Genomic DNA, 21,974 nt, shown 5'->3' on the forward strand with positions numbered 1-21,974 from the left:
AATCATGACCCTGAAGAAGAAACTGCAAAGAAATGCAGTTTGTGCAAAGATGTTCTTGAAGTGTTGTTTATCACAGTAAAGGCCATTGCATCTCTGTGAATTAACAAAGGATGACCAGCCCAGCAAACCCCAGGATGTGGCTTTGAAGAAATATGACATGGGTGTCAAAGGGACAAGAATGTGGTCACGTCACACCGCGTGCAAACTTCCGGGAGCCGCACGCGCCTTGGGAATGTTTATCAACAGGACAGAAGCCTGAAAGCTGACTTGGAAAGATGTAAGTACTGTCATGCTTTCTGCGCTGTTCCCCCTCTGATTTGCATTCATAACTTACACAGATCTTGACTTATGTTTTTCTGTTTCCGCCCAGTGGAGCAGAGATCGGACATTGTCCAGGGATGCGGTGGCACCACTTGGTCAGGACGAAGCCCCGGGCAGGGACAGGAGGCGGTCGCTCCCTCTGTCGCTGCTGCGCTGGCGGCGTTGGTGTCCGTCGTCTGCCTTCTTCCTCCCTGGGCACCAGCTGGACAACCGGGTCACCCAAGGGAGAGAGAAGCCACGTAGGATGGGTGCTTGGGGAGCACGGACAGCACCCAGTTGACCCCTCCCTCATGGGTACGTGGGGACACTGAGGGCTTGGCCACGGGACTAGACACAGCCGTCCTGACTCCCGGGCGCCTTCGCCCGTTTGAGCCTTGTGTCCTCGGGGGCTGGGGGTGGAGGACTCTCCGGGAAAACAGTGTGTAGAGAGGAGACGTTATCAGAACTGGCTCGGGGGGGTGTGGAGGCTGCGAGCCCCAAACCTGCAGGGAGGTGGGCCTCGGGGAGAGCCGGGAGAGCCGACGCGCAGTGCCGGGCCCGGGGCGGTCTGCTGGGGAAGCCCTCCCACTGATTGCGTGAGGCCCCACACATCACGCAGGGCGATCTCTGTACCCAGAGTCCACTGATGTAAGTGTTCGTCTCGTCCAGACACACAAAGGCAACCATCCCAGGCGTGGAGACAGGGGTCTCGGAGGCCCTGCTGTGCTCCTGGCCCGGAAGGCTGCCCCTCTCCTGTGTGGGTGCCCTGCCCCTGGGGGCCCTTCCGGGGGTCCACCTGTGCAAGGAGCCCCGAGGTGACGTGGCACCCCAGCCCCCAGCCAGCCCTGACTGCAGCTGCCTCCCCGCAGGCCCCCTGGCCCGTGACCCTCCTTCCGTCCCTCTCACGGGCTGCTCAGGCCCTGCCTCAAATCCCGGTTAAAATCAGAGCCCCCAGCTGACCAAATGTCCCTCTCAGGGAGGGTGGACGGTTGAGCAAATCAAAATCGAAATGGGAAGCCTGCTTGAATCTGAACTTCAGATAAACACCAAGAACTCCTTTAGTATATATTCTATGCAACACTGGGGCTATGTATTTTTTTTAAAAAGCATTCATTGTTTATCTGTAATTCAAGTTTAACTAGGGATCCTGCATTTCTGTCTGGCACCCTCGGCCCACCCTCCCTGCACCAGCAGATCCATAACCCCTGGGCCAGGCCCGCTGGGGCCCCCGGCTGCCCAGGGCAGGGACACAGCCAGGCCTAGGGACCATGACAGCAAGGACATGTGGGTCCAGCAGGGATGCGGGACTGCAGCAGCAGAACCTGACTTGGAGTGACGGGGCACATCCTCTTTCTCCAAAGCACGCAGCGTATACAAGGGCACGGAATTGCCCCGGGGGCGTCCTAGACCCGGGCCGTCTCTCTCACACAGGTGCCCTGGCCTGGCCCCAGAACCCCCCTCCCCACCCCCCGTTCTTTGCCATTCTCCCGGGCAGGGGACATCCTTGTCCAAGGTCAGCCTCAGCCTGCCGAGGCACATGGCTCAGCTACTGGCCTGAAGGAGACTCTAGAAAAATCTCCACTTTGGGAATTCAAGAGGGCCCTGGTCACAGTCTTGAGATCCCAAATCTGGTCAGGATAGACACGGAGCCGGCTCACGTAGCTTTCCTTCCTGGGCAGTTGGGCCTCCCCAGTTCTCGCGTGGAACCGACCACGGAAAGCCAGGACTCTGGCTGCCTGGAGCTGCCACCGTGCCCCTGGCTGTGTGATCCTGGGCAAAAATCAGCCAGAATTTCGGGACGGAAAGAGCAGAACATTAGACCAAGCATGGGGCCTTCCTGCTGCTGAGGTCCTGGCTCCTATATCCCATCCTAGAGCAGGCGGGGCCTGGGTAGTGGAATAGGCCTGGCTTGGCTACTGCCCTGTGGTCTCCTGGCTGGATGAGGGCCCCACAGGGTCTTCCCAGCAAAGCTCCTGGCATGGAGAATTCCCCTTCCACCGAGGAGGCTCCCCGGTGCTGATGGCACCTCCCCTCCTCCTCCCCTAGTTCCTGGGGTGGTGTCATGTCACACCTAGCAGCCATCCCAGGGAGGCAGGAGGCCCACGGCCGGTGTAGGTTCAGGGCATTGGACATGGGAGGAGCTAGACGAGCGCTGGCACTTCAAGTCCATCCGGTACACCCACAAGGCCAGCCACGATGACCGGGGACGCCAGCCTGGGTGCAGAGGCAAGAGGGTCCCATCGACCCGGGGTCTCCCATGGGTGTGTCTCAGGGAGGAGACAAGACCCGTGCCATGCATGCTTGGGATTCCTGACCTGACCCTACCCCACTGCATTCATGGGTAAACTGAGGCTGGAGGAAAAAAGCTCCTGCAGAGGAGAGGCGTGTTGTTGACCAGGGACCCAAGGGCACATCGGGCCGTGGCGGCAGAGTGCGTGCTACGGCCCCGTGATTGCTCTCGATGAGGGTCGAGTCCCCTCCAGAAACACACAGACGCAGCAGAGCTTTTTGTAGAGAGCATCATAAATACATTTCAGTATAGACAGAATACAATAAATAGCTGGTACAAATATGTCAAACAGCATCAAGCCGGTTCCCATGTCTGGGCTCCCCAAGCAGAGCCGAGCATCTGGCCACGTGGTGGGCACCGCGGCAAGGTGACCAGGCACCGCGGCAAGGTGACCAGGCCCCGCTGTTTTTGAGGTAAAACTTTGTATGAACTTTTCCTTTAAAGCGAAATCCCTGCAGGACACCAGACTTGCAGGGGCAGCTCTGGCCTTCCACCTGGACACCCACAGAGCCACATGAGTCCGGCCACCATGGTTACCGGGGTGGAAGTGAAAACATCCCCGGCTGGACAAGAGCCAGAGGCGGCGAGGTGGTGGCTCTGGAAGCCACAGCTTCTCCCAGGCTCGTCCCCCTCCCCGGAGGTTCCTTCTCAGGTGGGGTTCTGGGGTGCGGCCAGATGGGTCGCATTCCTGGGTCTCTGGGCCCATCACCCTGTCCTCAGCTTCAGCACCCTGGACAGCGGCTCCTTGGCGCTGGAGTAGACCAGGTAGGAGCCGGCAGCCGTGTGGAAGGTCTCCCAGTCCCTGCAGCCGAAGGTCGGGAGGCTGTGCACGGCCACGAAGCCTTCGTACCCCTGCCACCTGTGGGGAGAGACACTGTCAGCCTCGGGGCAGGGGCGCCGGTGCCAGGCTGCTCTGAGAGGAGAAGATGCCTGGGCGTTGGGGCTCCCACTGGACACCCCCCCAACCCGTGATCCTCGCCAGGCCTTCTTCACCTGCTTCTCCCACCGGGCACAGCATGGAGGGGCCAAGCATCCCAGCCTCACAATCCCGCAGCTTACAATCGCGGGGAGCTGGGCCAGGAGGGGCCTTCTCAGCCTGCAAAGGAGAAACTGAGGCCGGGAAGGGGGAACCTGCCCTGTGCAAGACCCCACAGCTGCTCTGATCCACCCAGGGTCCTGCTCCCAGCCCAGAGTGCCTTCGGATGCCTCCGTCGGGCGGGGGATGGGGAGGGGCTCCTGGTGGGTTAATAGTGGGGTCCGAGCTGAAGCCCCCTCCTCAGTGCTGGGGTTGACAGTGAGGCACGGCCCTCAGACACACACCTGGCACCGCTCGGGTATGGCACCCGTCTTTGGATGCAGGAACCCCACTGCCGGCACACGGCTCTGTGACCCCCGCTCCCACACGAGGATGCTGAACCCAGCCCTTCGTCCTGCCCCGGCACAGTCAGCGGTTTCTAGGTTTTGCCCTTCAAAAGGGATTTATCGACAGGTAGCTCTGTTTCCATTGGGTGGAGGCCCCAGAGTGGGCAGCTTGGATCAAAATCAGTGGTAGTTTTAATTTAAATGTTTCTCCAGATGACTTTCTGGAAAGTTTGGGGTGATTCTTGTCCTGGTGGGGAAGGGCCAGCCCCCCCTCAACACACACACACACACACACACACACACACACACACACACACTCAGCACTGTGGGTCTTTAAACAGCGTCCAAACAGATAGGGAAATGCGTCATCCTCGCGCTCTGCAACAACAACTTCTAACGTGTTTATTCACATTGTCCATTTTTAGTTCTGAAGACCCCTATTCATATCTTTTGCCCATTTTTCCAGATTCAAAAAAAATCTTTTATTAATTTGTGGAGTTCCTGTTCTGCCATATGTGTGGTGGACAGTTTGTCCTTTGATTTTGAATGGGACGCCCTTTCCATAGAAAACTTTTAATGTAGGTGGTCGGCCTGGCGGCCTCTTTCCAGCCTATGCAAGGTCTCACATCTTCTCTGTAGAACTTTGAGGTTTTACAAAGTCATCTTAGCTTTTCTTCTAATATTTCTGTTGTTGAATTTTTGACATTTAGGTGTTTGCTCCTTATAAAATTTACTTTGTGTATAATATGAAGCAGAGGTATAGGTGTGTTTTCTTCCAGATGGACAGAAAATTACAGGAAATTATTTTATTAATTCGTCTTTTTCTCATTGAGCTGAAATATAGCATTATCACACTAGATGATTGTGAAAGATCGGCTCTTTTCTGGACTGTATTCTACTCCTTCTACATATTTGTTTATGTTTAGCAAAAATCATACTGCTTTATTTGCATGCTGTCAGGACCTCCTTCACTACTCTCCTTTTCAACATTTTCTTGGCCATCTTTGAAAATTTATTCTTCCACATGAATTTTTAAATTACTTAAATTTTTGAAATTTTAAATTACTGAAAATTTAAAATTACTTAAAAATTTAAAGTTACTTAAAGTTTTAAAATCACTTAAAATTTTAAAAATGTAAAAATTACTTGAAATTTTAAAATTACTTAAAACTTAAAGCTTACTTAAAATTAAAATTTTTTTTTAATTAATTAAAATTTTTTAAAATTTTAGATTACTTAAAATTTTCAAAAGTTTTAAACTACTTAAAATTTTAAAATTACTTTGCCTTGTTGAAAACAGCAATTAATTAGAAAGTCTAAAGAAAATTGATGATTTTTCTAATAAAGTATGGGTAAGCAAACTTGCCTCAGGAAGAGACGTAAAACTTGATTAAACCAATAACCACGGGGGAGACAGGACAAGCTGCTCCACAAACACTATTGAAAAGGAACCAGGCCGAGACGGCTTTGTAACTGAATTTAACCACACGGTAAAGAAAACAGATAAGTCCTACTGTTCAAACTATCCCAGCCCACAGGTGTAGGCGGTGTGCCTATTAAGTTAGGTTCCATATCAAGTGTCCAGAAGAAATCACAGAGCAATTTCATTTCCTATTACAGATACAAAAATCTGAAATCAATCATAATGATGGGTAGCCAGTGACATGTTAAATAACTGCACATCCTCGTTAAGTGGCGCTCGTCCCGGAGTGCAAGGTCACCTCTCATAAATCATTATGTCAACAGATTGACTGGGAAGATGCATGCCAGGCACTAAAGAGTGCCAGCGGGGCGAGACTGCTCACATCCTGTCAAACTGTGTAACGCCCAGACCGTTTCCATCACATCAGTCGGACGGAACGGCCGGTCACTGCTCCTACGATTCAAAATCATCCTGGAATTTCTAGCTAATTGAGAAAACCAGACACGCAGTAAAAACATTAGAAATACAGAGGCAAAGTTGCTTTTATTTGTAGGCGTAGTTATCCTTCTAGAGCTCCCACAGACATTTCTTCAGGAAACCATTAGAACTGAAAGAGATGACGGGGCTGGATGGCCAGACACAACAATTAATTGTCAGGATACGCAGATGGAAATGGACATGTGCTTACAACTCGGAAAACTCCCAGAAGTGAATGTATTGCGAACACCACAGTGCCTCTATGACGAAGTGTAAAATTTTATTGAAGGACACATGAAAAACAGAGGGATCTACCGTAGGCCTGGATGGAAACATTTAACAGGATAATATACGACTAACTCTCAAATTAGTGTATCCACACACTGCATCTCTGGCCAGAATCCAAAGTCGTGAGCATCAGCGAGACTAGTGGTCACCTGGCTAACCCAGGGGCATCACCCAGACTCAGCCTGCACTCAGGTGCGCTGCGTGCCAGGTGACGCACAGGGCCCGATAACCTGTGACTCGCTCTGAGCCTGTGGTCACCAGTGGGGAAGGCAAGCACACCCCAGGTGAACCGAGGTGGTGAGGAGGGGCACGGCCTTTACCTGTAAATAATACTGTTTACCGAGAAGGTATTTCCGTCGAAGGAGTTTGCAACCACCAGGAAATAATCTTCTCCCACTGAGAAGAACTCCCAGTCCAGAGCACTGCAAAAGCAAGTGAGCGGACGTTAGGACACAGGACTCAGAGATGTTGCCATGGAACTCGGGGGGCTGGAGTCCAGCCAGTCCCCCCCCCCTAATCTCAGAATTCAGGGGGGTAGGTCCCACTTCCAAAATCCACAGAAGGGGGAGAGATTTTCTCAGTCACACAGCCAGTTGGTCTATTCCCGGGAAATGCAAATTAATTGTTCGTTTTTTTTAATTAAAAAAATTTAATTGTACTAAAATACACATAACACAAAACTGTCTGTTTCACCCGTTTTTAAGCGCACAGCTCAGTGGCATTAAGCGCATTCACACTGTTGTGCAACCATCACCACCATCCATCTCCAGAATTTTTCCATCTTGCCAAACTGAAACTCCACCCCCATGAAACACTCACTCCCATCCCCTCCTCCAGCCCCTGGCCCCCACCGTCCTGCTTTCTGTCCCTATGAATCTGGCTCCTCCAGGGACCGCAGATCAGTGGATCGTACAGCATTTGTCCTTTTTTGACTGGCTTATGTCACTGAGTATCATGTCCTCAAGGTTCATCCGTGTTTTCACAGTTGTCAGAATGTCCTTCCTGTTTGAGGCTGAACGATATTCCATTGTAAGGATGGACCACATTCTGTTTATCCATTCCTCTGTCGATGGACACTTGGGTTACAAGTGTCAACGCTGATGCTATGAACATGGGTGCAAAAGTCACTCACTTAGAAGAGGTTGAAATAGAGGAACAGTCCCAAGCTTGTGGTCACTCCATGAAGGCCTGCAGCACCCTCTGGAGGCGGGAACTTGAGGACACTGGCCGTGAGGTCACCCACTCACCCGCTCCTTCCCTGACACCCGTTCGGGTGCCAGCAGGGTCGGCTGACATATAGAGACGTTCCCCTACATTTGCAAGCTGTGGTTCTTACTGCAAACAGACCACTGCATCCTGTCTTCAACAAGTGCCTCCTGAACTTGCTAAGGGTGAGTCTGTGCTCAGAGATGGCTCAGTTCCCAGGGGTCTGACAGAGGGCTTACAGGAAGGACATCCCAGAGCCCTGTCTATCCAAGGAGGCCAACTGGGCATCAGCCATGTTCCCCAGTCACCGCTCTGATTACTGCATTACTGTCCTGTGTCCACTTTACAGATGAGGAAACTGAGGCCACAGCCTTGCAGCAAGTGGGAGTCACTTGGATGCCAAAGGTCAGGCCGGTGCATCTGCATCCAGTGGCCTCAGGGTTATGGCTTATTCAGGCAGTAGAGGGCCATTCTCTCTTGGTCGATACTCACCCGTGGGCTCCTTCTCAGTGGGGCAATGAGGGTGCCGGCCTAGAGCTCCTACAGGACCCTGGATGTGAGAGGGCCCACAGGGGTCCCTGGGGACATGCAGGGGGGCCGAGGCCAGTGGGGGCCCTGGGGCTCCTCACTGCTTCCTTCTTCTATTGTTTGGGATCCTGTCTCGGGCCACTTCCAGCCACGGCCAGTCACGATTCGGTCATTAAAAAAAGTGGTGGCCATGACCATGTACACTGAGGGGCAGCACGAGGTGTGGCTGTGGGCAGCAGGGCAGCCGTGTGGTCCCCGTGCGGTATTCTGCCAGTCGCAGCTGGGTTCTAAAACCGAGGCCGTGGAAAAGAAGCAAACAGCAAAGTGTTGAATGAAACTGTCTGCCCCACAGCTCACATCAGAAGCTGCTTCAGCTTAATCCAGGAGGAAGTGAACGTCTGGCGTTACTTCCTGTTCTTCCTCCAAAGCAGCATGACAGTAAGCCCGCTGACAGTAATATGAAGCATATTTTTATTCTTCAGAACCACACCATTTGGTCAAAAGGTGGAAACGGACAAATGTCCATCAACTGATGAGGGATAAACAAAGTGTGGTAAATACATACAGCGGAATATTACTCAGTCTTTGAAAGGAGTGAAGCATTGAGGTACAGCGTGGATGAGCCTTGAAAACATGCCGAGTGAAAGAAGCCAGACACAAAAGACCGCATCGTATGCATTCCATTCACAGGCGATGTCCAGAACGGGGAAACCCAGAGGAACGGAAAGCAGACTGGTGGGTGCCAGAGGCTGGGGAGGTGGGGGGAGAGGCAAAGATAGCTAAAGGGTGGGGTTTCTTTTTGAGGCAATGAAAATATTCTAAAGTCACTGTGGTGATGGTTGCACACACCTGTGAATTTAATGTAAAAACACTGAATTGTAAAAAGCACACACACAAGCCACATCGTTTGAAAGCAGAGTCAAGATTACAACAGGAGGGCTTCCCTGGTGGTGCAGTGGTTGAGAGTCTGCCTGCCAATGCAGGGGACACGGGTTCGAGCCCTGGTCTGGGAAGATCCCACATGCCGCGGAGCAACTGGGCCCGTGAGTCACAATTACTGAGCCTGCGCGTCTGGAGCCTGTGCTCCGCAACAAGAGAGGCCGCGATGGTGAGAGGCCCGCGCACCGCGATGAAGAGTGGCCCCCGCTTGCTGCAACTGGAGAAAGCCCTCACACAGAGACGAAGACCCAACACAGCCGTAAATAAATAAATAATTTTTTAAAAAAAAAGACCCTTGCAATGACAATGAACCCACAGAGATAATCTAGAATAATTTCCTTTAAAAAAAAAAAAAAAAGATTACAACAGGAGCTGCAATCACTCAGTGGGCCCTGGAGAAAGTAGGTCTGCAGGGAGTGGGGAGTGAGACCACGTCACACCTCCAGGAAGTTGGGGGGGGGGCACCTGTGGCTTCTGGGAGGCACAGGCACGCTGCCGTCTGTGGGCTGCCGGGCGGGAAGCGGGCACCCCTGGATCCCTGCCCCGCCCCTCTACCCCGCGCTCCGGTACCTGCAGGTGCGGATCTCCTGGAACCTGACGAACGTCTGCGCGGTGATGTTCAGTTCGTAGATGACGGAGTTGATGACGTAGGAGTCGTTTTGCACTTGCATTTCCACGTCGTAGCGGTGACTATTCGCGACGGCGAGAAACACCCTCTCCCCGATGTGGAAAACCTCCCAGTCTGCGGCGCCAAACGTCTGGGACGGTGAGAAGGGGGCCAAGAGCACGCGTGAACGGAGACCCTCAGAACGGCCACCCACGCGGCTCCAGCCCCTGCGCGTTCCAGGTGCCAGGTCGGGGCCCTCCCGCCAGCGCTGTGCTTTCCCAGCCTCACTGCACGTGAGTCAGGGGATCACCTGCATAGAGCGCTTCTTACCACCTGTGCCGCCCCCTCCCCCACGCCCCAGTGTGCCCATCCGGGAGGTCCAGCTGCTGCAATATCTCTTCCGGGGAGCCCTCCCTGCTCCCCCCGGTCAGGCTCTGAACTCCAAAGCAAACTCTAGGGACCTCCGGAGTTTCTCACTACACGCTGTCCCTGGCCTGAGGCTCTCCTTTGGCTCTAGGGACCGTCCCATCTCTGGGTGCCTGTGCTGTTCCTCTGAAATCACTTATCGCCCTGGACGGTGAGGTGTGCATGGGGCAACAGGGCTGGACCTTTACATGAATAGCCGGCTGCCAAGCCTTGGCCCCAGACGTCGAGCTGCATAAGCTGATTTGCAGGTGGGACCCAGGAGGAGGAAGTTACGGCCAGCATCTCGGGGGTGCTGGGGTGGGGGTGCATGGGGAAGGGAGGACCAGAGGAGTCCAGATCCAGGCCCTGGTCTGAGCCCTGAAGAGAGAGGGCGGGGCAGAAACGAAAGGAGTGACCACCCCGGAAGGCAGCAAATGGCAGGGGCTTAAGTGGAGGCAGGTAGAATGTGGCAGCTCCCCGCAGCAGGGAGGGGCCTGTGGCTGGTGGAACAGCATGCCAAAGCTCCTGGGGACCCCAAACCACAGCCTGAGGAGGCTGCTGGGGTCTGAGTTCCTACGTCAGCAGAAAGGGGTTGACTCTGTCATGGGCTGGTGAGGGCTGCAGAAGCTCTGATGGAACACTTTGCATTGAAATTGTCTTTAAATGTTTTGCCTCTTGACTTCTGGCTTCTGATACTGGTGGAGAGACTTACATTAGACTGACCCTCCTGCTGATAATAATCGTGAACTCTGGATGCAATGCTTAAAAAAGTACACAATTGTTTAAAGGTGTTGGACAAGGGCCAAGGGCAGGTGGAAAGTGGGGGGGGATGTGACCCCCGAATGCACGTTTATCTGACGTTTTCTCTGAGGGTACTCCCCATCCTGTGGCACATGGGCATGACACTCAAATGGAGGCAGCAGGCTGGTTGGACAGGGGAGTCCAAGGTGAGAGTTTGGGGCTTGCAGAGTCTCTAGAAATGGAAGGGGACTACCCTAGGAAGGAGGGAACCCCAGAAGGGGGAGCCCCAATGTCTCCTTATTAACTTCTTTCAAGTCCTGTCCAGCTCCTGAAGTGCACACACAGGGGACAAGATCCCAGGGACCCAGAGACAAACAACAACTGAGAGGCTGAAGGAACTGACCAGAGAGTTAAACACCTGGGGAAACAGGCAGGCGAACGTGACCCATAATCAAGAGAAGAAATAGCAAGTAGAAATAGGCTGACAGTGCAAATATTGGAGTTAACAGATGTAAACTTTACAGTAGCTATGATCAGAATCTATAGGGAAATATGTGTGTAATGAACAATGAGGTGGGGAGATTTGGAAAGCTAGGAAAACTCTAAAAGGAGCCAAATAGAAATCCTGTACCTGAAAAGGAAAATATCTGTATTCACAAATCTATTGCATGGGATCAAGAGCTACCTGGACAATCCAGAAGAAAGAATCAGTGAACTAGAAGATAGACCGATAGACATTACCTGAATTGAAGCACAGAAAGGGGGAAAAAAGTTTACAATAGGGATTTCCCTGGTGGCACAGTGGTTAAGAATCCGCCTACCAATGCAGGGGACACAGGTTCGATCCCTGGTTCAGGAAGATCCCACACGCTGCAGAGCAACTAAGCCTGCGTGCCACAACTACTGAGCCTGCGCTCTAGAGCCCATCAGCCACAATTACCGAGCCCCCGTGCCACAACTACTGAAGCCCGTGCGCCTAGAGCCCGTGCTCCACAACAAGAGAAGCCACCACAATGAGAAGCCCATGTACCGCAACAAAGAGTAGCCCCTGCTCACCACAACTAGAGGAAGCCCGCGTGCAGCAACGAAGACCCAATGCAGCCAAAAATAAATAAATATGTTAAAAAAAAACGTTTACAATAAAGGTGAACAGAGCCTCCATGACTGAGGAATAATATAATGCAGTCTAACATGCATGTAATTGGGTCACAGAAGGAAAAGAAAAGAGAATGAGGCAGAAAAAGCATTTAAATAAATGATGGCTAATATTTTTCCAAATTTGATTAAAAACACCAAACCACAGATCCAAGAAGATCAGAGACCCCAATCAGAATAGAGACAAAAAAAAACCCCACACCTTGACACATCATATTTAAATATCCGAGAATAGAAGGAGAAGATTGCAAAAGCCACCAGAGGAAAAAGACACATTCGATATAGGGAAACAGTGGTACCAATGGTACCCGGCGTCTCATCAGAAACAGTGGAAGCTTGACGTCAACAGAAAACCATCTTTAAAGTAAACGAAAGAAAAAACGTGAACCCAGAGTTCTACAACCAGTGAAAATATCCTTCAAGGTAGAATAAAGTCATTTTCAGATAAAAGTGGTAGAATGAATTGCCAGCAGACCTGCTTTACAAGAAGTACCGAAGGGGGCTTCCCTGGTGGCGCAGTGGTTGAGAATCTGCCTGCCAATGCAGGGGACACGGGTTCGAGCCCTGGTCTGGGAAGATCCCACATGCCGCGGAGCAACTAGGCCCGTGAGCCACAATTACTGAGCCTGCGCGTCTGGAGCCTGTGCTCCGCAACAAGAGAGGCCGCGATAGTGAGAGGCCCGCGCACCGCGATGAAGAGTGGCCCCCGGTCGCCGCAACTGGAGAAAGCCCTCGCACAGAGACGAAGACCCAACACAGCCATAAATTAATTAATTAATTAATTAATTTAAAAAAAAAGAAGTACCGAAGGAAGCTGTGAAGTTGAAGGCTGATTACACCACAGGAGAGTAGTGTCTGCGGAAGGGATGCAGAGGGCGTTGGGAATGGTGAGCATGTGGGTGTAAAGACAACCGACAGCAAAAATGATAAATTGTGGAGCTTACAACCTAAGTAGACGTGTGAGTATATACACGCTCACAGTAGCCGGACAGACGGGTGGGGGTAAATGAAATCATGTTGTTGTAAGGTTATTACGTTATATGTAAGGTATAATATTAATTCAAAATAGATTGTACACCTGAAACTAACACAACATCGTTAATCAGCTATACTCCAATATAAAATAAAAATTTTTTTAAATTTGAATTGTACATATTAATAGGGACTCATGGTTAATTAAAAAAACAGACTGTAGTAAGTTGAATACATATACCGTGATTACCGGAGCACACAATTACACAACACATTGAATCAATACAAAAAAGAGGAGATAGAAGACTAGGTATGTGACAGAGGGCTTGCATCCAGAACATATAAGGAACGCCTACATATCAATAATGAAAGGCAAAAAATATGGGTAAAAGACTTGAATAGGCATTTCGCAAGGCGACTGTAGCAAGCCAGCAGGTGGATGGAAACCCGCCATCTAGTCACCAGGGGATTTTGACTTAAAAACCACACTGCGGTGCCGCTTCACACCCAACAAGTAAAACTGCAAATACAGACAAAACCCGGTGTTGGCAAGAGCGCGGGGCGGCTGGGACTCATGCTGTTCGGGGGAGTGTGCGAAATGGTAGAATCGTTTTGGAAAACTGCTTGGCAATTTCTTCAAAGTTAAACATCCGCCTACCTTATGGCCCAGAATTCCACTCCTAGGCTTTTACCCAAGAGGAATAAAAACAATTTGCCCACGGAAAGCCTTGTATGAGATGCCTTTAGTAGATTTATTCATAATAGTGAGAAGCTGGAAACAGCTCAGGTTGTACGACACGGAACTGAGCCTGGGAGCCACGCAGCGGACAGGCTCGGGCCCGGGCTTCTTCCTGGGGACGCCGCGCGTCCCCAGACGCAGGGGGCCGTGGCGGGGGCACAGCTGCTCACACGGTGCCCAGCGACGCTGGGGGAACACTCGCATCCCCACCCCACGTGGAAAGCAGCTCCGTTTTTCCTTACCCAGGCCGGGCAGGGCGGGTCTGATGACTGCCCCTCCTCGGAGGTCCCTTCCCCGCTTGCAGGTGGGTCCGCGCCGCCCAGCGCGTCCTCTGGCCCCGGCGGGTCCGGTACCCGGCCCGGTCGCCCGGCTTGGTGTTTTCTCTACGCCCAGCAGAGGGCGTCGCCGCCCGGTTCGCGGAGCCCCGATCCCGGCCAGAGCCGCTGCTGTAGAAACAGGCCTGGGCCCGTCCTGAGGAGCCGAAACAAGGGAGCTCAAGCTAAAAGTGACACACGAGGACAAGGACAGGGGCCAGGACACCTGGCGTTGCCAACCCCTTCCGGGCCAGGAGCTGGGCTGAGGCCTTCCTGCATTGGCGTCCTCTGCTCACCGCGGCTCCGGAGGTGGCACTATGTCCCCTGGGGTCACCCGGAAACTTCCGAGCTGGTGGGGACACTCGGGCCCGCGGGGCCGCCAGCCTCATCTGCTCTGTGGCCACTTCATAGAGGGCCGACGTTAAAAGACCCGCACGAGTGTGCAGAGTGACACGCGCGCCAGCTCCGCCAGGTCGCAGAAACCACCGGAGCGGCCGGTGGGTGAGATCGCCGGCTCCTCCCACCCCGGTGCTGATGAGACCACGTCAGCGGGAAACGCACACACCCGCACACACACCTGCGTACACGTGCCCGTGTGCAGACACACAAGACACCTGCATGCACACACCTGTGTATACACGTGCACACACCTGCATGGACACGATTTTACACACAATCCTGCATGCATACAAGTGTATACATGTGCACATACCTGCAAGCACACGTGCACACACACACACCTGCAGGCACACAAGTTTTTATGTACACACCCACATGTATACACCTGTATACCCTTATACCTGATGCACACACATGCATTGTGTATATCCATGCACATGCTTGCAAGCACGCACGTGTACACACACTCCTGCACGTGTGCACACCCGCACAGGACAAGGGGCCAGGGCTGGTCTGAAGAGGGGTATCCCGCAGATTGCCAGGGCTGCCTTCCAGCTCCGAGTCACTCCACCCTCAGCTCACTTGCCTTGAGCCCCAGCGTGGAGGGAGAGGGGCGTGCAGATGGGGGTCGGTGAAGGGGCTGCCAGGGCCTGGGAAAGGGGAGAAAAGGGCCAGGAACCGAGGAGGAAGGACGGGGGCGTGGCCAGCGGCAGGGAGGTGGGGAGGAGCATCCAGGTGGGCGTGACTTAGCGCGGCTGGGGCCGGGGGTGGGGGTGGGGGTGGGGGTGGGGGTGGGGCTGGTGGGGGGTGCTCTCACCCTACCTCTGCGCTGTGCAAGCAGCTGGGTCGGGCGCCAGATACAGCAAGTACGCGGCGCCTCGTTCAATTTGAATTTCAGATAAACAATGGTTTTTCAGTGTATGTGTATGGACACGCTTTTACTAAAAAATGATTCATTGTTTATCTGGAATTCACGTTGAACCGGGTGTCCTGTATTTTATCCGCCAGAGGCTGGCAGAGACCAGCATGGGGTCCCCCTGGCTCACAGCCATTGGCTGGCGATGAGCTCTCCTCGCGGAGTGGAACCAGCGCCTGCGCCCTCAGCCAGAGGCTGGGCTCCTCCCGCTCGGAAGTGAATGGGGGACGGTCCCCACCCAGGGCTGCTCCAGCCTGGGCAGGGGGTGGGCGGGCCTGAGGCCCCGCTGTCAGGCCGCTCCTGGGTTCTAAGTGCATCAGGGAGAGAAGAAGGAGCTCCCGCATCAAACAACCTGCCAAAGCCTGCCTGGCACCGGAGCAAGGCCAGGCACCTGCTGGGCTGGTGGGCCCTTCCCGCCCTCCTTCTGAGCGGAATTCCCCTGGAGCTCTGCCCCGGAATCCCCTGGCAGCGGGCCTGGCAGGCTCTGGAGCACCTCGAGGGATGATGGTGCTTCCAGCACTTGGCAGCCGGGAGCATCTGGAGCCCCTGACAGCCTCCCTCGAGGGTGGGTGGGCTCCCGGTAATCAGCGGATCACTTGCTGGGGAGGAGGCCCTCAGGTTCCGGCTCCGAAGGAGCAAAGACCCAAGGTCTGGGAGTGCCTGGGGAGGGAGGGGTGGGGCGCACTGCCAGGGCAAGGCAGGCAGCCCCCCAAAGGGCCCTGGGGGGGACGCTGCCATCCTCACTGTGGGCAGCTGGCTAAGGTGGGTGAGGGTCCCATCCTAGGAGGCTTCAGGGGGTGCCCCTCCCAGCTCTCCCCTGGCCCAGCAGCCCCTCCAAACCTTGCTCCTCCCCAGGCTGCCTGGTCCACTGCCCTCTTCTACCTCACAGAGCAAACCCGAGGCACAGGAGGAAGTGCCAGGGCCCTTGCTAGCACCTGAGCCCGGCCCCTCCCGGTGTTTACTGCTGAGGGCGCTCTCACACCACCCTCCTTACAGACGTGCCTCCTTTTCCTTTGTTTCTGGGCGTCTACATTCCTGGTGGAGACTACGTTTCTGACAAGCCCACAGCTTCACCCTCGTCCCCAGACACCCACTGATAGCTCTGGGCAGCGCCTCTGCCCGTCCCCTCCAGCTGCCCCGACGCACGGCTTCCTGGGCTTCACTGGCCCTCTCCACTGGGGCCTCCGTCAGCCCTCGGCTGCCCCCTCCCCCGCCCTAAATCTCCCGCTGCTCTCGGTTCTCTTTTCTGCCAGTGGCACCTCCATCAGCCCCGCCTCCCAGGCAATAAAGCCCTAATCTTGGTCCACCATTCCCCTCTCCCCTCCCCCGGCCCCTCCATTCTGGGTCTACACGTGATGACCGTGACCACAGACCCCACCGCCAGACAGCTCAGGGAGCAGAAATCCCAGCGCTGGAGGCTGGATTTCTGTAGACAGAGCCCATTCCTTCCTGGACACACCCCGCTCAGACCTCCTTTGGTCCACGATGGCGAGGCCAAGTGGTTGGAGCTGTGGTCTCTGCCACCTGAGGAAGGTTCCAGAATTCCTGGTGGGAGAGGTGGGGAGGTCTGGAGGGTGGGGCTGAGGAATTCGTCCAGGGTGGGCAGCCAGCCTCCCACGTACACCTGAGCCACAGACCTGGCGTGGGCACGGCCCGGGCCCTCCTGGTGAGCTGAACTCACCCCGCAGCCCTGGGACCCCGCCCAGCACCCCTCCCAGCACCGTCTGTGTGCACAGCTTCGCAAACACCGGCGTGCACCCCTTGCCCGGCCGTCCCTCCAGAAAGGTTTCCCTGTGATGTGGGCGCCTCTCCACCCACACATGCTTTCAAAGCACCGGCCTCTCCTGCTTCAAAGCCCATGGCCGTGAGAGATGGTGCAAAGCTCCAAATCAAGTGGAAACACATGAAGACATCTCCAGGACCTAAGAGGATTAAAACACAATATGAAAAATGCTGGAAGAACATGAAAGTGGGATCTTGTGGGTTCTGAGGACTCATCGAGTGTGAAGAAACATGGGTCATAAGAGAAGGCGGCCTTCAGGCAGTGCCCCGCAGTTGTTTGTGGGCTCGGGTGGCAGCAGTGCCCCCTCACAGCCCCCAGAGTCAGCTCTGCCCGCTGGCTGGAGACACGCTCTCTCACAGCCACTGTGGTCCTGCTCTCGCCCGCCCTTGTGGATGATTCTTCCAGCTGACGTCACACCCCTCGGCTGGTTCTCCTTTAGGTCATGTAACCCGGATGGCCCCCGCCCTGGCTCAGCTGGCACCGTCTCTGCCCCTTGGCCCCGGCCTCCCTTCTGTGTCTGAGGCCTATGGCAGGGCTGGGTGCAGACTGGAGCTGAATCCAGATGCTGCCTGAAATGCAGAGTTTCAGTGTCTCACATATCTGGAGCTGGCACACTGGGAAGCACTCAAGGAGACTGGTCAGAATCTCCTTGGGATTTGGAACATACCGCACGGGGGACAATGGCAGGAACTGAAGACTATTCTGACAGATTTGGGGTGACTGTTTCCAAATATCTAGCAGACAAGCCGGTGGAACAGGGGAGCAGACCCCTGTGGTATCCAGAGAGCACAGTCCTGCAGCCTGGCGCAGAGGCCCAGCAAGCGGCCTTCTGGTCAACCACACAGGTGCCTAGCAGGGCTGTCACACCAAGCATGTGATTTGAAGAGGGTTCCTGCAGCTGGTTGGGGAGTGCATCTTGGAGATTATCATCCTGTAGCCGCCAACACTGTGATCCAGCCTCACCTACATTTGAGCAAAAGGCCAGTTTAGGAAGGTCTTCATCAAGGGCCTCAACCAGATCCCCAGCTCCCCGGGGCACAGCTGCCAGTGACAATGCCACCCACTGCCATGCTCAACATTAAACATAAACAGAAAACTAAGGGTCCTCCAGATGTTTTATAAAAGACCTGGAACATGAGAGTCAGGCTCTAACATATACATACACTCATACTGGAAGAAACTGAGCTGGTTCTAGGAACAGAAGAGAATTTTTAAAAATTATAATTATCAGAATTCCCTGGTGGCGCAGTGGTTAAGAATCCACCTGCCAATGCAGGGGACACGGGTTCGAGCCCTGGTCCAGGAAGATCCCACATGCTGTGGAGCAACTAAGCCCGTGAGCCACAACTACTGAGCCTGCACTCTAGAGCCCGCGAGCCACAACTACTGAGCCTGCGTGCCACAACTACTGAAGCCCACGTGCCTAGAGCCCGTGCTCCGCAACAAGAGAAGCCACTGCGATGAGAAGTCCGTGCACTGCAGTGAAGAGTAGCCCCTGCTCGCCGCAACTAGAGATAGCCTGCGCACAGCAACGAAGACCCAACGCAGCCAAAAATAAATATAAATAAAATAAATAAATTTAAAAAGAAAAGAAATTACACAAACTCTTAAAAAAATAAAATTATAATTATCTTCAGAAGTATTCAAGAAGATACCGCATTTATAGAGTAAATACAGAATGCCGTTAAAGGGAAGAGTTCTTGGATATTAAAAACACGATTCCTAGCATTACAAGAAGATGCTCATCAACATGATTAGAGAATAAACGTAAGAAAAGCTTCTAGGTTGTAGAAAAAGAAAAGATAGATTCAATCCAGGAGATCCGAAAGCTGGCTAACCGTTCTAGAGACCCGGGAGCATGAGACGATCAAGAAAAACTACGAAAATCTCCTAGGCCTGGGGATGCACGCCTTCAGGTTGAAAGGGCACTGAGACCAATCAGACAGGAAGCACGGGAAACCACTGTGAAGAAACCTGTGGGCACTGAGGGCAGAGAAGGTCAAAGGAAAGGCACCTGGGGAGGCAGGGGGCTGCCCTCAGTGTTCCCAAGGAAACTTCCACCCTAAAATCCTGCACGCGGTACATCAGGCAGGGCAAGGGATGCAGTCACTGTGAGTGTCCACACTTCCCGCCACAGAGGGTGGTTCTCACTGGGATGAAGCCGGCGAGGTCACGGCTCCCCCAGCCAGTGGCTGTGCCGTCGGGGCACGTGGCCCACGTGGCTGCTGAGGGCGAGGGGTGAGCTCTCACCCTCAGCCCAGGATTGACGTGGGCTCACTCTGCTCAACACCCAGTGGCTGGCCCTGGTCACATAACCTGGCTGAGCTGCAGGGACGCTGGGGAGTGTCGGGGAGCACCTGGAAGGCGGGGGTGGGGGTGGGGGGTGGGTCCTTGAGGTCAACCAGAACACCGGACATCAGAATTGGACATGGTGGCTCCAGCCAAAGATGGCGGTAAAGGAAAGTTCCAGAAAGGGGACCATTGTCAGTTCTATAGACAGTCAGCCCGGACAGCACAGGCAGGAGGGCCCAGGAGGGGGGTTATGGGAAAAGAGGGGTTTTCACGGACGCACACTGGCCAGAGACCTTGCAGACGCAGTGGGAGCACCGACACGCGGGTGGAAACTCAGGAGGCACTGAAGACACGGTGTTCACAGGGGCTCTCGGGGACGGGGATGGCCAGCAAGAAGCTGGGGGACGTTACCATGTGCAGAGACAGGGGTTTTCTTCCCCAAAAAAGAAAGAAGAGGGAGGGAGGGACTTCGGAAAAAGCAATTAGGAACTTGTCAAAAAACATTATGTGCAGCACATGGGGTCCACATATGAAGTGAGCCATGTGTGGTGGGCTTGTGGCATGAAAGGAGAGTCTGAACCGCATTCAGGGACGGTCCCCAGGCGTGGCATGAGGGTCATCCCACCACTGACACCACTGAGAAGGGAGTGATCACAGCCGTGCTCTTGGCTCTGCACGAACGACACTGGGACGCGGCCAGGACGATGCAAATGCCGACAGTGACTCTCGATTTTAGAATCATCCATGGGGGCTTGGCCTGGGGTCGGACACTGAGAGGGACAAGCCGGGTGGCTTGGAGGGAGGAGGGCGAGGGAAGGTGGGAGGAGGGTTGGGGCCCCATATCGTCACCCTAGACCACGGTGGGCGTGAAGAGGGGATGCCAACGCCGCCCACTAGCCCAGAACCCGGCGGCACGTGTGTGGCTCAGCCGGGCATCCGGGGCCACGCCACGTAATAAAGCCTTCTCGCTGCCTCAGTCAGAGGTCTCTCCGGGCAGCCTGCGACAGCTGGAACCAGCCGAGGGACGCTCAAGGTCTGCAGGGAAGGTGGACAGTGCTGCCGCCACCCCTGGCCAGGTCAGAGGCCAGCTGCCTGCTGCCCCAGGGCAAGAGTCTGACCCCCACATAAAGGTGGGTCAGACTGTGAGGGCCCTCAGGGGCCAGGGGACCCAGCTGAGCAGCCGGGCTGCCGGAAACTCCGTGCCAGGGCAGCCCTCCTGCCTCATTTTAGGGCTCCCCAGGCTACATTTGGGGTCCCAGGGGCTCGGCCTGAGCCTTATTCTGGGGAGGCACCTGGGTGCGGAGGCCCAGGCTGGGGCCCTGGTCCTGGCTCGTGCGGCCCGGGTCCCGTGTCGCCCAGGGGCCAGGCAGGGGTGCGGGGCCGGCGCTGAGCTCAGGGCCTTACCAGGAAGGACTGAAAGATCTGGAAGGAGCCGCCCAGCCGCACGTACAGGTGGGAGTGCAGCCGCGTGGACGTGCCGTTGAAGGCGTTGGCCACAGCCAGGAAGGCGTAGGGCCCCACCGTGAAGAACTCCCAGTCGTAGGCGCCTGACGTGGCGATGGTCTGGTTGGCCTCGAAGAGCCGGGTGCCTGGGTTCCACTTGTAGACGACGCTGTTGATGTTGTGGTTGTCGCCTGGAAGCCGAGCGCCATGGAGGGAGGGAGACGTGCCTCCGTGGCCTCGCGGCGGCCTCGGCAAGACCCTGCCGCCCAGACCCTGCCCCAGGCGCTGCAGCCCGTCCCGTCCAGCCAGGCCCTGCTCTCCTGCACCCTCCCCAGGCCCCCAGCAGTGACAATGCCCTTCACGTGAACTTCCTGCCTCTGTGCCCCGACGAGAACCCTCGGGGGCCCCGCCTTTGGACGGCTCCAGACCCCCCTGAGGCCTTGCAGCACGCTGCAGGTGGGACCCCCGGCCCTCCCCGGCCTCACCCCTCACACTGCCTGCCATCCCCTTCGTGCGCCCCCCCCGCAGGTCAGGCCTACCCAGATCGTGCTCCCTGGAGCCCCTCACCCACCCCCAGGGCTGGGCCAGCCTCTCCCGGGACACTCACTGCCATGGGGGGTATTGGGTGGCGGGCTCCTGGGGTCCCCTCTGCCCATGAGCGGTGGTGGGGCCTCCTCCCCGGCCCCCCCGCCCCCAGAGTTCCCCGGCAGGTGTAGACTCAGGTGATCGCTGAGCCACAGAGCCTGCCGAGGCCAGAGGTGCCCTGCAGGGCCGGCTGCCCCCCGGGGCCCTGTCCCCCGAGAGCTACAGGGCAGGGAAGGGCTCACTGTGGTCGCTCCGGTCAGTCACCTGGCCCAGAAGCCAGGTTTCCCAGCCCCTCCCAGGACTGTCCCCAACCGCACCCACCGCATCCCACAGAGTTTGTGCCCAGAATGGGTGAGGGCAGGGACGCCCCTACCTGGACAGATGAGGTGTGTCCGCCCTCAGACGCCACTGTCAGATTGCCAAGCCCGAGGACACGGGCCACGTGTGGTTTATTATACATTTTTAATGAGATACACTGAACCCTGCAGGTGATCCCGCCCTGGCCCTGGAGTCCAGGCCATAGCCCCTACCTTCCCGGTGGTTGGCCACAGCCAGGAAGTGCTCCCCGGCCACCTCGAAGGCCTCCCAGTCCCGGGCGCTGTGGGTGAGGACCCTCTGGTACGGTGTGAACCTCAGCCTTCTCTGGCTCCATTTGTAAATGACAGAGAACTCCTGACCCTTTTCATTCGGTTCAAAATTAGCCACAACCAGGAAGATCTGGGGAGAGGACCAGGACAGCATTCTCGTGATCCGTGCGAGGGGTCGGCACTCGAGGCTTCTGAAGGTCGGCCTCGGGACGGGGCTGAGCTG

General features: G+C 55.2%; 1 protein-coding gene across 1 annotated transcript in view; it reads right to left on the reverse strand.

Annotated features, from left to right (window-relative positions):
• Positions 1-3,295: 3,295 nt before the first annotated feature.
• TSPEAR (thrombospondin type laminin G domain and EAR repeats) overlaps positions 3,296-21,974 on the reverse strand; it is a 107,697-nt gene continuing 89,018 nt past the window's right edge. The window contains exons 8-12 of the mRNA XM_068545807.1: positions 21,695-21,881; positions 20,541-20,770; positions 9,384-9,571; positions 6,461-6,562; positions 3,296-3,449 (exon numbers count right to left, since the gene is read on the reverse strand). Coding sequence (XP_068401908.1) covers positions 3,296-3,449; positions 6,461-6,562; positions 9,384-9,571; positions 20,541-20,770; positions 21,695-21,881 — 861 coding nt within the window. The remainder of the gene's footprint in view (positions 3,450-6,460; positions 6,563-9,383; positions 9,572-20,540; positions 20,771-21,694; positions 21,882-21,974) is intronic.

Source organism: Eschrichtius robustus, chromosome 6 (assembly GCF_028021215.1).
Source record: "Eschrichtius robustus isolate mEscRob2 chromosome 6, mEscRob2.pri, whole genome shotgun sequence".
Classification (NCBI taxonomy): Eukaryota; Metazoa; Chordata; class Mammalia; order Artiodactyla; family Eschrichtiidae; genus Eschrichtius; species Eschrichtius robustus.